The following is a 12,971-nucleotide window of genomic DNA, read 5'->3' on the forward strand; positions in this document are numbered from 1 at the left end:
GCGAGTCAAGCCCCGCACGCCCCCTGCGCGGCCCGCGTGACCAGAACGCGCCGGCCGGCCTTCCGGAGAGGGTGGGGTTGGTATATAATGCGCGGAGGTCGAGGTCGGCGTTCCGTTCTGGGCGTTAGCATCGTCCGCTCGCGGCGCCCCGCCAGGTCTCCCAGGTGAGCTGCCCTCGGGCGGAGGCTCTGGTGAGCCGTCTCGAGGCTGGCTTTGGGATACATTGGCCGGTTTGGAGCCCACCAGGCTTCGTCCTAGTAGCTGAGTTTTGATCAATATCTTGGATTTTTTTTTCTTCTAGATTTGGCATTCTACACTGAAGTCATCATGAGCTTTTTCCAAGTCCTGATGAAAAGGAAGGAAGTAAGGTTTTATTTATTTGTTTATTTATGGCTGCGTTGGGTCTTCGTTACTAAGGATGGGCTTTCTCTAGTTGCGGTGAGCGGGGGCTGCTCTTCGTTGCGGTGCACGGGCTTCTCAGTGCGGTGGCTTTTCTTGCGGAGCATGGGCTCTAGGCGCGCGGGCTTTAGTAGCTGTGGCGCAGGGGCGTAGTTGCTCTGCGGCATGTGGGATCTTACGGACCAGGGCTTGAACCCGTGTCCCCTGTATTGGCAGGCGGACACTTAACCACTGCACCACCAGGGAAGTCCAAAAGAAGCAAGTAAATTTTTAAAGCAACTGAAAATCTGACTAAAAATATTAACTTTTAAAGATGTTGAAGAAAGTATAAAATGATATAGAGCTATTCTGTTATATTTCAAGTGTTTCACATTGAAACGTCCGAGTATTTTGTTCTCTGTTAGCTTATTCCTTTGGCGTTTTTCACGACCGTGGCAGCGACTGGAGCTTTGTCTTTTGCTCTGTATTCCCTTCGAAAACCCGATGTGATGTAAGTAGGCATTCATCATTTATAAAAACGTTTTTAGCCGTGTTAGGTTGACCTTCAGTTTATGAAATGCATAGTATCAGATTCCTGGTTTTCCCCCCAGGATAAGAATGTCGAATTGTGAACTTGGTTAGAGTCAGGGCCAGAAAGCATCCAGGTATCAGAAGACTATCAAATGATGATTAGAGATAAAATAGGTTTACTAATATAAGTTCCTTGTATCTAAATACCCTTTCAGCCACTGGCCCTCCTCCTCTTCTCCTGCAGCAAAATAAAGCTTGTTGGGTTTTTTTTTTAACTTAAGTTTTGAAATTTAAAGTTCTTAGACGGTCTTTTGGGATATACATCATCAATCTTAATCATTTTAATAACATTTTAAAATGTCAGTTCATTAGAAAGGTCTTTCCTAACATGGTAGAGTTTATAGATTCAGCTGTCTACGATGAATCTAATCTTAGCCCTGGATATAAGGTAAAATACCATGTGTCCTGGAATATGAGGAAGAGAAAAACCTGACTCTGATATTGACCGGGTGCAGGGCTCCGTAGAGCCGTAATGCTAGGCTGTGGCAGTTCATCACCTACCGGTTTCAAGCCCAGCCCTTCTGCCTCTTCCAGAAACTGGGGTAAGAGCATATTTGCTTGCTCTTAGCCTGGCACTTCCACCCTAATTGCTCTTCAGCTTATGAGAACATTCTCCAGTCTAGGCCAGTAAAGGGAATACAGACCTCCTACTCTGCAGAGGAATTGATCCTTGATGTTTGAGCCAAACTGTGAAGCTTTTTAAAGGAATGTTCCATCAATTTCAATTAACTCAATGCCTAAGTATGCACTCTGAGTCTGTCCCTAGCATATTTATAAACCCAATATCAGACTTGGTTTAAATGCACTTACTTTAATGTTTAATCAGCTTTCTTTTATTTTTAGCATTGATCGAAAAAGAAATCCAGAACCTTGGGAAACTGTGGATCCTACTGCACCTAGAAAGGTATTGCTGCATTAAAACGTGATTTATACTTAGCCGAAACCTTAGCACATTTGTCAGCAACATAGATGTAATACCTTTTAACCTTTAGCGTGCCATTTAACGTGTAGTGCAAAGGGAGTGCTGTAGGGTTATGGAAGATTTAGTTCAAATCTTTGCTCCATTAGTCACAGGTGATTTTAGATAATTTGGCCTCTCTGAGGCTCTCAGAATCTATAAAATGGGCACAATAATAGGGCTCTTCCTCAGAGTTTAGAGGATTAAAGTAGATAAAATAGAGCCCTTTAGCACAGTGCCTGGCCCATAGTCAGCACTCAAATATTAACTTCTATCATTATTGTGACACATCATCTCCTTTTTTAATTTAATTTTTATTTAATATTGGAGTATAGTTGAGTTACAATGTTGTGTTAGTTTCAGGGGTACAGCAAAGTGAATCAGTTATACATATACATATATCCATTCTTTTTCAGGTTCTTTTCCCAAATAGGTTATTACAGAATATTGAGTAGAGTTACCTGTGCTTACTAGTTATCTTGTCCACAGCTCTGTGCCTTTTCCCTTATTGTATAACTTGGATCATTTGTACTTTTGTTGAGTAATTACAGTGAGGAAATTTTAAGAGCCTACTATGTGCCTAGCTCTGTGCTGGGAGCATCATACCTCCACTCAGACGTAGCAGACACACTTTTTGAGCTTCTGGTTCACATAAAACCATAGGAAATTTAAAAATCTAGAAAATTAAAATTCACTTAAAAATCTTAAGTGAAAGTAGGGTAAATGGATATGACCTTTCTCTCTGATCCTGTAACACTCAGGAACCCAAAGGCTCTTTAGAGGGAGAGAGGGATAGAACCAGCCCATATTACTGTTTTAGAGATGGGAAGAGGTGATTCGTTGACTACAAACGTTATGGTGATGCTTCTTACAAAGGGAGCTGTGTACAAATCCCAGAAGGGGGCCTGAGGATGGACAGATCCTAACAAAACATTTTTATTCTTTTTTTAAAGCTTATAACAATCAACCAAGAATGGAAGCCTATTGAAGAGTTGCAGCAGGTCCGAAAGGCAACCAGGTGACCAGTCTTCGCCATTTTCTTCCAAAGAGTACTCTATGAATCTAGTGGAAACACTTCTGCACAAACTAGATTATGGATACCAGTGTGCGGAAATGCTTCTGCTACATTTTTAGGGCTTGCCTACGTTTTCAGATTCTGGATAAAGAATTATAAAGGTAGTGCAACAATAACCACGTAGTCCCAAAATAAGATTCTATGTTTATTTTCTTGTTGTAAATTTGTTTTGCGTATTGAAATTTTTGTGTTTATGATGCCTGAATGTTCTCCTTAAAATGTATAAAGATCTGTTAAATTTGATTGTCTCCAATAAAATACCACTTGTGCGAGATTTCTTAAAGTTCAGGTACATTCTTAAATAGAGGAGAAAGTCTTTTTATGGGAGATAAACACATTCTGAAGCGTGGAACTTCATCTTTTTAAATAACACCCAGTGCAAATTTCTGTATAAACTTTTTTTCCAAGTTCACTCATTCATCAGAAATCTATTGAGTAACTACTGTTATCCAGGCACTGTTCTTGTGCAGCTGAGATAAAGCAATGAACAAAACCAAATTTTGGAGGGAGAGGAATAAAAGATGGTAAGTACAGTGAGGAAAATGAAGACAAGATGGGGTATGAGACTTGCATGGGGATTGGTCTTGGAGGAAGTACTGGGATTCTGGCAGTGATGGGAATGTGAGGCATGCGAGAGTAGCCCTCCAGATGCCAAGGCTAACAGTGGTGCTCCTGTGAGGCTTGGGGAGGGGAGGATGGAGAGCACCCCACAGAGTCTAGGGCTCCTCTTCACTGTGGCCAATGGTCCCTTGGAGATCAAAGGTACGATCAAACGCAGCATGCCCCTCGGCTCCCCCTTGACTGTTCTTGAAAGTGGGACCACATAGAAAATAGCTTTTCATTAACTTTTTAAAAAAATTGAGATACAATTCACAGAACATAGTATTCCTCCATTTAAAGGGCACAGTTCGGTGGTTTTTAGTATATTCACAAAGTTTTACAACCATCTCTACCATCTAATTCCAGAACATTTTTATCACCCCAAAACAACACTGTACCCATTAGCAGTCATTCCCCCATTTCTGACCCCTCTGCCCCCAGCCTAGGGAAACACCAATAAAGTTTATCTCTATAGATTTGCCTATTCTGGGCATTTCAGATAAATGGGATCACACATTATGTGGCCTTGGAGCCTGGCTCTAATTTAGTATAATGTTATCATGATTCGTCCGTGTTGTAACACGTATCAGTATTACGTTCCTCTTTATGACTAATTTTCCATTGTATGGATACGCCATATTTTGTTTATCCATCAGTTGACAGACATTTGGATTGTTTCTACCATTTGGCTGTTATGAATAATGCTGCTGTGGACAGCCATGTGTAAGTTTTTGTATAGCCATATCTTTTCAATTCTCTTGGGTGTATACCTGGGTTCATTAACTCTTTTAAATAAATATCATAAATCCCTTTTTCTTAATTTCCATCTGAACATAATAGAAATTTAAGAGTAGGGCTAAATTCTAATCACCTTCACGGCAATAAGAATTAACTAGATCTTTCTAGAGACTTGGCGGTTCTGAAGGGATTAAAGCAAGACTACTTCTGCAACTTCTATTTTCCTTATCACCTCAAATTTTCCCAGGTGAAAATCTCCAATTATTGATTTCAAGGAATTACATGTACCAGTTAGGAAGTACAATTTTATTTGCTTAAGCTTCTAAAGGGCAATGTGGTACCATATAGTCAAATAAAAATGAACAACCTTGTGATGCTTGGCCAATTAGGAGAGCAAATTGTAGTGTTTGGGAGGGGACTGTGCCTTTCAACTTTAAAACACAAACCTGATTGAAATACAGTGGCCTTATGGGGTGAACAAGGCAGTGGAAGGTACCATGCAGCAGGATTGGGAGGGAGAAAGGCCAACAGCAATACTGAAACTTAAATTTCAAAAGGTTTATTGATTTTATTTTTGATAGTATTCTTAGCATTTTCCACACGTTTTATTTTGAAATTTTTCAAATATTCAGAGAAGTTGAAAAACTAGCACAAAAAATACTCACACTTTTTATCACTTAATATTTTGCCACATTTGCTGTATCTCTCTGTATATTATGCTCTTTTAAAATGAACTCTGAAAATAAGTTACAGACATCATAAAGCTATTCATGCCTAAGAGAAAGGACATTCTAGCTGTTATACCATTATCATTCCTAGGAAGATTACCATTAATTCAATACTATCACCTAACATATAATCCATTTCCATTTCCTCTGACTGTAATGTCCTTTATAACTGTAGTTTTAAGTCCAGAGTCCAATCCAAGTTTCACTTGTTGCATTTGGTTGTTAGGCTATTGTACTGAGTACTTGACGGATATGTGGTCATGGAAGTGACTCCCAAGGAGCTTGTATAGAACTCTCTCTGCAGAGTTTGATCTGATTCAAGATTGCAAGATTCTCTTGCAAGTGGACTTTGAAGTTTTAAAATTTGAGACATATTAAAGACATTTTCAAGTAATTTAAATATTTAAGAAGTTGTACAATTGTTAAGCGTTCACTATGTGGTAGGCGGTGTGCTGGCCTCAAGGATCTGACATAGGAAAGGTAGATACATCTGTGAACAAATCCAAGCAATACAGTGACAATAAGGCAAGGATAGAAACAAGCACATGGTACAAAGGAAGGTTCCGAAGAAGATGGGTCCCTGAAAGCCTAGTTTCTTTAAAAACCATTAATTAGGGTAAGATAGGGAGGGTGGGAGGGAGACACGAGAGGGAGGGGATATGGGGATATATGTATATGTATAGCTCATTCCCTTTGTTATAAAGCAGAAACTAACACACCGTTGTAAAGCAATTATACTCCAATAAAGATGTTAAAAAAACAGCCAATAATTAGAAGTCAGAAAGGCAATTGAAGTAGAGGCGTGTATTTACCTAGCCATAGAGAGCTAAGACAGCATCTCTTCAGAAACTTGGAGCAATTTAGTACATGAAATTTCATATTGGAGTGTAGAGTGGGATAGGTGAAATGCTTAGGGCCTTTTATGCTATTTTAAGATGGGGAAGGAGATAATACAGTTTGTGTTTTTTTTTTAACATTTTAACAACTTCCATTGTTGGTTTCAGTTTGCAATTAAACCAAAGCCCAGAGTCCTTCAGTTTTATGTCCTTGAGCCTTAAGCAAACACCTATAATTCTCTCATATAAAAAGAGGAAGTGAAGTAAGCTTTCTGAATAAAAAAGTTAAAGTCACACACCATATCACTAAAAACGAGTGAGGTCTGATTAAATACTCATTCATCATCATTTTCAATTTTCTTGGGGAAAGTCTCACACATTTTAGTTGAGACTTTGTCAGAGAATGAAACTACAGGCTCTGAAATCAGACCACTTTGCCACTTTACTACCCATGTTGCTTTGTACCTCAGATTCCTGGTCTATGAAATTGGGTTAATCTGTTACTTGCTTGGGTTAGTTGTGAAGATTTTGTGAGATAATAAAAGTTTCTGACATGGTGTTCAACATGCACTAGTTGTTCAATAAGTATTCCCTTTTTGCTTTTTAAAAAATGATTATCACTGTAAAAGAGAAAGCTCTTTGCACAGTGAACACCCAAATGTGCTTTATAATTCCCTTGGCTTTGACTCTGTGCTAGAGCAATGTCTGTTCTTTTCGTCCGCATTGAAAGGAGTATTCAGAAAGTCAGCCCATTATATTAATTGTGTTTAAGGGTATGAATGATCTAGCATATCCCTTCATAAATTTGCTTTGTCATGAAATATATTTGCATCTAACTGGAAAAAAATAAGAGAAAGCTCTTAATGTGTATAAAATTATATTCTTCCATGAGTGAGGACATTGCCTGTTTGAGATTCACACACGCCTACTTCTGGTAACTGGTCTACCTTTGGTTCACAGTGCCCCAGTTATAAACCTTTGCCAGAGCATGACCACACCTGAAGATAAACACATCTCACCTTTACCCTCACCTACTCAGACACCGAGCTAGAAATAAGAACCCCTGCATATGTGCCCACCTAAATGGCCTCACATCTAGAAAAGACATAGTAGCAAAAATAATTACTTTTATGTGTATAATATAAAAATTTGTCCTTAACAACCACTGTCTACATTTTAGTAATCACTATATTCCACAAGTACACTACACATATTCTTACATTCAGAGACGATGGTATGGAGCTTCCCTGGTGGCGCAGTGGTTAAGAATTGGTCTGCCAATACAGGGAACGTGGGTTCGAGCCCTGGCCTGGGAAGATCCCACATGCCGCGGGGCAACTAATAAGCCAGTGCGCCACAACTACTGCAAATAATAAGCCGGTGCACCGCAACTGCTGCAGCCCACGAGCCTAGAGCCTGTGCTCCGCGACAAGAGAAGCCACTGCAAGGAGGAGCCCGCACACGGCAACCAAGAGTAGCCCCTCCTCGACGCAACCAAAGAAAGCCCATCTGCAGCAATGAAGAACTAATGCAGCCAAAAATAAATAAATAAATAAATTTATTTAAAAAAAATGATGGTATGTGGTTTGAATAAGGAAGGGGGATGAAGTTGAGTATATGTACCTAAGAGAGCAATAGGAATTTTTAAAATTTTATTTATTCATTTTTAGGATTAAAATAGTAACGAAGTTTTCCTGGCATAAAAAAATAGTATCTTCTGTAATTCCAAGGGTTTCTTATTAATTGGTTGTTTCAATGGCTGAACAGTAGTTTCACACATTCATGATAAATTCTGTTTCCCTTCCTAAAATATAGCTTTAGGCTGTTGCAAATTTAGTTCAAGAGATCTTTTTTACCTGAGTGAAAAAGATGAGGAACCTTTGAGATACCTGTTTAGGGTATCAATTTTTTTTAAATGTAAACTTGATAGAAGGGAAACGCAAGCTCCACTATTGATTAACAATACTTCTATTTATGGAGCACTAACTACAAGCCTGGCATTAGCTCTTTAGCAAGGATTGCCTCTTTTAATCCTCTCAAAAAACCCCAGAGGTAGCTTTTACCACCCTCATTTTACAGAAGGAGAAACTAAGGCTTGGAGAGGTTAAGTGAGAGCAATAGGAATTGAACTAGTTTTTCTGGTAATTATCCCTTATAATATCTTTTCCTCATGCTTAGAAAGTTGCATCAGTAATTATGTAATTTCTCCCTAGAAACTAAGGCTTGGTTTTGGTAGTGTTTTATTTGCTTGTGTGCACACTACTTAGTTTTAAAATGAAAACTAGAATAAAATCAAGGAAAACACTAAATTTGATAACTCTTGATGACATGCTAAAAGCAACTTGGTCATTCACTTGGTATGACTTATGATACATATACAATAAAATATTGCTTATTTGGAGAGTGGGCATACTATGTAAAAAATTAAACTCCCCTTTTTTGTATTTACATCAAGTAATATATGTGATTTTTCCTTTACTTGGTTGTGTGTAATCATGAAGTTGATACTGTTCTCTTGGTGTTTATGTTCTAAAGGTTATGTTGTTCAGGTTAGGTTGCCTCGGGCAAGTTAACCTGATTATTTTATTTTATAAAATATTTTATATTTTGCTTATCTGAATTCTCCTTATCAACATTAATGAGAAATGGATTCATATTGCAAGACAAATGTGACCTATTGTTTGCTTGTTATTTTCTAGACAAGTTCATTGAGTCAACCACTGGACACTTCTCAAATTTTGTTTCAGATTATTTTTTGAAGTAGCACCATTTATTTTACTTTTATTTGACTCTTTTTTTTTTTTTTAACTGAATTTATTCCTGGGCCATAGTTTTTGCTTCTTCAGTTTCTTCTGGGATATCTTTTTCTTCTATGCAACCTCCTCTTCTGGTTTAGGAACAATCTGCTCTTTTTCAGTAAGGATCATCTCAATGTGGCAGGGAGAGCACATGTACGGGTTGAAACCACCATGAGCTCTCTAAGTCCTGCGCTGCATCTTGGCAGCTGCGTTCACCTGGATGTGTTCAATGACCAGAGGATCTACACCTAAGCCCTTCAGTTCAGCATTACTCTCTGCATTTTTGAGCATGTGCAGTAGAAATTCAGCACTCTTTTGGGGCCATTGACCCTGCATCCAGCCCCACTGTTTGTCCTGGGCACACCTACAAACCCTACCATTGTAACGACAGAACGGCACACGTTACTTCTGTAAAGTGATATCCTTCAGATACTTGGTGGATTTTTGGATCTGCATACCCTTAATGGCACAAAGATTTGAACCTCTTGATTTGCATGATTTTTGTGGGTTTTCTGGGTCAAGAGACTAGCGAACCATTTTCAGAGGCCACCTTGGGCTGCTTACTGGGAAACTGCACCATTTATTATACTTTTTAAATTATTTTTTAAATTGAGGTATAGTTTAGACAGAATAAAATGAACAGGTCTTAATGGTTCAGTTAGAGGAGTTTTGAAAATTATATGCACCCATGAAAGCATCATGCAAAACATGCTATTGAACATTCTTATCACCCGAGAAAGTTCTTGTGGCACAATTTACTTTTTAAATTAAACCCCACTAAATTGTACGCTTTAAAAGGGTGAATTTTATGGTATGTGAATTACATCATCAAAAAAATCTGCTCCACATTTACTTGCTATCTCGCCTCAAGAACTAACAGAGGTTTCCACCATATGTAGTAATCTGTCCCAGTCCCCCCCATATATTACATTTTATTTGCTTTCTTTTTCGAAAACAGGGAATTGGAGGTTACTGAAGATTGTAAGAAGCACATCAACAAGACCAGCCGGGCCAGAGCCTGTAGTTTAGGCGGTCCCTGTAGTGACAACAAATAGGCTTCCCTGGGCTCTGGTGTGGAAAGACCCGGAAGCAGAGTTCAGACACTGGGTTTACCTTGTGTCTCAATGTTGTAAATATCACCACCCACAGAGTAAGGGCCCAGGCAGAGTACAAGAGTTACTGTAGCGGAACAAAGACGTGGAGAATGGACTTGAGGACACGGGGAGGGGTAAGGGTAAGTTGGGACGAAGTCAGAGAATGGCATGGACATATATACACTACCAAATGTAAAATAGATAGCTAGTGGGAAGCAGCTGCATGGCACGGGGAGATCAGCTCGGTGCTTTGTGACCACCTAGAGCGGTGGGATAAGGAAAGTGGGAGGGAGACGCAAGAGGGAGGGGATATGGGGATATATGTATATGTATAGCTGATTCACTTTGTTGTATAGCAGAAACTGGCACACCACTGTAAAGCAATTATACTCCAATAAGGATGTTAAAAAAAAAAAAAAAAAAAGACTATCCCGGCAATAAATCCTCTCCAGGGCAAGGCTGTAACCAAGCTAAGCAAGAGAAATTACAGTTGACTTCACAACTGGATTAGTATATGTTTCCCCAACTTTTCTATCATCGTGTGTGTCAGAGCTTGCCCAAGAGCAGGGAACCCTCTGTGTCGCCAAACCAAATGCTCCCAAACCGCACTAGGAATCTGGCTCATTCTTTCAGTCAAAACGGCTGTTCTCAAACTTTAGCTGCGCATCAGACGCTCCTGAAAGGCACGTTAAGATGTGGATTGCTGGGCCCCAAACGCAAAGATTCTGCTTTAGTAGTTCTGGGGTGGGATCTAAGTATTTGGGTTTCTAAGGAGTTTCCAGGTGAATCTGATGCTTCTGGTCTGGGGACCACACTTTGAGAAGTACTGTGCTGAAACTGCTCCTATAACATTTGGTAATTAGTGGGGAATTTCACCCAGTCGTTAATACCCTAGACCAGCCTTGAGATGTCAGTTGAACTCTTGCTATCAGGAGAGCAGGGTCAGGCCAGGCATGGAACACTAAAAGGGTGGGAGTGCCTCTCCTGGCCAGGCTGCCCCGGCTGCCTGTTCAGTCACATTGATCCCAGCACCCTAAACTGAGGAGTGGTGGGTCTAGCAGGTATCAGTGGGAGTAGATGCGGATGCCTTTGTGAACATCTTCATTTCTCTGCAGAGATGACACTACTGACCACCCATGTCAGGACAGATGGCAGTGGTTCTGCCAGTAACAATCAAATCTGACATTAATTCAGCTTCATGGTGGGCACAGTGGGCAGGGAGCAAGCAGACAGGCCAGCACCTGACTCTAGGCTCTGCAAGTCAAGAGCTGGGTGGGTTTCCTAACTTCTCAAAACCTTGCTTGGCAAAGGGGGATTCATCTCAGGGGTAAACCAGGGAGGTAGGTTAATATTTAGAAATGTCTTCACTGAGATATCTCATCCCTGCACTGTTTCCTCATCGCTCTTCTTCCCTCCAGTGTTAAGCCCGAGTAACTTTTGCTTCAGGGTGAGGACTGATGCAAGAACAGTCCTCCTCCAAGTGCAGCTGGGTGGGCTGGCAGAATCCGCATCGCCTGGGTCTGCACCCCAGACCTGCTGAATCTGAATCTCTGGCGGGGAGGCCCAGGATTCTGAGTTTCAATACACAGAATTTTCAGGTTATTGCATGGCTAAAGTTTGAGAAGCTCTGGTCTAGAGCAAATAAATATTAATGTAGAGGCTTCAAAATCCATAGCTGAGACCACAGCCCTCCCAAAAGCCAATATGCGTATATGTGGTGCAAGTTGGGAGAGAAAGGGTTTTGTATGGAAGACAAAGCTCGGGAAACTGAGCCCAGAGGTTATGTTCTAAGCCACGGTATCTGGAAGATTTTATGATGGCATCGTAGCCCTCTTTACATCCAAAAGGAAGACCAGTTTGATCAGCAGCAAGGAGAGAGGATGAGAAAGGGCTGAGATTAGATCTTAAAGGATCTACAGGGTTTTCAGTCTTCTTCTGAGTGGCCTCACGAGACCCCAGCTCGAAAAGGCTTATTATGTCGGTCAGACTCTCTCAGAAGCTTAAAGTAAGAGACGAGGGTGACAGCCAGCAGAGAAGTCAGGGCCGTCATAGGGCCACTTACACCCCAAATTACCGAGGGAGTAGAGATGGAAAGAAGCTAGTCAGGAGAGAGAAAGGGGACCTGAGCAGAAAGCCAGGAAGAAGCTGAGGTGTGGGTGACAGCTTGTGTCCAGAGCCAGTAGGATTACTGTTATGAGCTCAGAGCCCTGGGAAGGGGTGAGGACAGTTCAAGAGGCAAAGCATCAGAGGGCACAGTCATCGTCCATCTCCTGATCGTGGGCAGACAGTTTGGTCTGTGCCTCATCCGACTGGTCTGAGGGTCCCTCCTTCAGGCCTGCCCTTGACCGTGCCCCGAGCAGACCCTGGAGAAGGTTCATTTGGGGTGGTCCCCTGTGGACCTCTGGCTACAGAGGAGCTGGCACTAAGGAGGGGAAGGGGCTGGGAGGTGTCTGGGCTGCACTGCCCTGCAGTGTTGGGCAATCTGGGTGTGTCCCGAGGTTCCTGGAAAGTTGGCTCATTACCTTCACCAAAAACAACCTGAGACACCCATGGTGAGGTCAGCTTCAGTTTAAGCTGCTTCACACACACGCACACAAAAAAATTCTTTTTCCCCTTGACCGGAAAACTTACACTTAAAAACTTGAGCGTGTTGTTGGGTGAGGCCTATGCAGCCAGGAGATGTGGGTTTCCTCTTGCTCTGAAGGACCTTGGGGAAATGACCCGCGAGCAGTCAGTACATGCTGGCACCTTGTTAAGCAAACCCTGGAATGTGGTCCATAATGTATGGGTGGGTGGCTGGGTGGATTGATGCGCAAACCTCTTCCTCAAAGGAGCCTTCCAGCACCCCCGGACAGGCCCTCTTGCCTGCACTTCCATAGTCCTGTGACCCTCTCCTTCAATAACTTTTTCACGGTGTCATTCTATGCGCATTTGGAAAATTAATTTCTTCCCACACAAATCTGGAGCGCCATCCGGATTTTTCACTCCTCATTGGATCACTAACTGCTGGTGTGTGCCTGGCGTGCAGTAGGCACTCATCATATCTATTTGTTGGTAAAAGTACGCCGGAGTTCAGTAACGGCATGAGTCTTTGTGAAAGGATTCATCACTGGGTTGAATCATCCAGAAAACATTTAAGGAGCATCCGTCCCATGCCATGTACTATGCTAGGTGA

General features: G+C 41.4%; 1 protein-coding gene and 1 non-coding gene across 2 annotated transcripts; both read left to right on the plus strand.

Moving 5' to 3' along the window:
- Window positions 1–72: 72 nt before the first annotated feature.
- C2H15orf48 (chromosome 2 C15orf48 homolog) lies at window positions 73–3,276 on the plus strand. Its single transcript, XM_004324568.4, has 5 exons — window positions 73–164; window positions 302–363; window positions 804–889; window positions 1,813–1,873; window positions 2,881–3,276. The coding sequence occupies exons 2-5, from the start codon at window positions 328–330 to the stop codon at window positions 2,947–2,949; spliced, it is 252 nt and encodes an 83-aa protein (XP_004324616.2). The 5' UTR covers window positions 73–164; window positions 302–327; the 3' UTR covers window positions 2,950–3,276.
- A 3,267-nt stretch (window positions 3,277–6,543) lies between these two features.
- LOC117311475 (small nucleolar RNA SNORA22) lies at window positions 6,544–6,659 on the plus strand. Its single transcript, XR_004525671.1, has one exon. It is a non-coding gene; the product is annotated as a small nucleolar RNA SNORA22 (small nucleolar RNA).
- The last annotated feature ends 6,312 nt before the right edge of the window (window positions 6,660–12,971 follow it).

The sequence above is a fragment of the Tursiops truncatus genome, chromosome 2 (genome assembly GCF_011762595.2).
Source record: "Tursiops truncatus isolate mTurTru1 chromosome 2, mTurTru1.mat.Y, whole genome shotgun sequence".
Classification (NCBI taxonomy): domain Eukaryota; kingdom Metazoa; phylum Chordata; class Mammalia; order Artiodactyla; family Delphinidae; genus Tursiops; species Tursiops truncatus.

Bases quoted from the DNA above. Each gene is read 5' to 3' on its own strand.
- C2H15orf48 (XM_004324568.4), top strand. From the start codon at position 328: ATGAGCTTTTTCCAAGTCCTGATGAAAAGGAAGGAA. The intron at 890-1,812 runs GTAAGTAGGCAT...TTTTATTTTTAG, and splicing joins CTTCGAAAACCCGATGTGAT to CATTGATCGAAAAAGAAATC. The intron at 1,874-2,880 runs GTATTGCTGCAT...CTTTTTTTAAAG, and splicing joins ATCCTACTGCACCTAGAAAG to CTTATAACAATCAACCAAGA.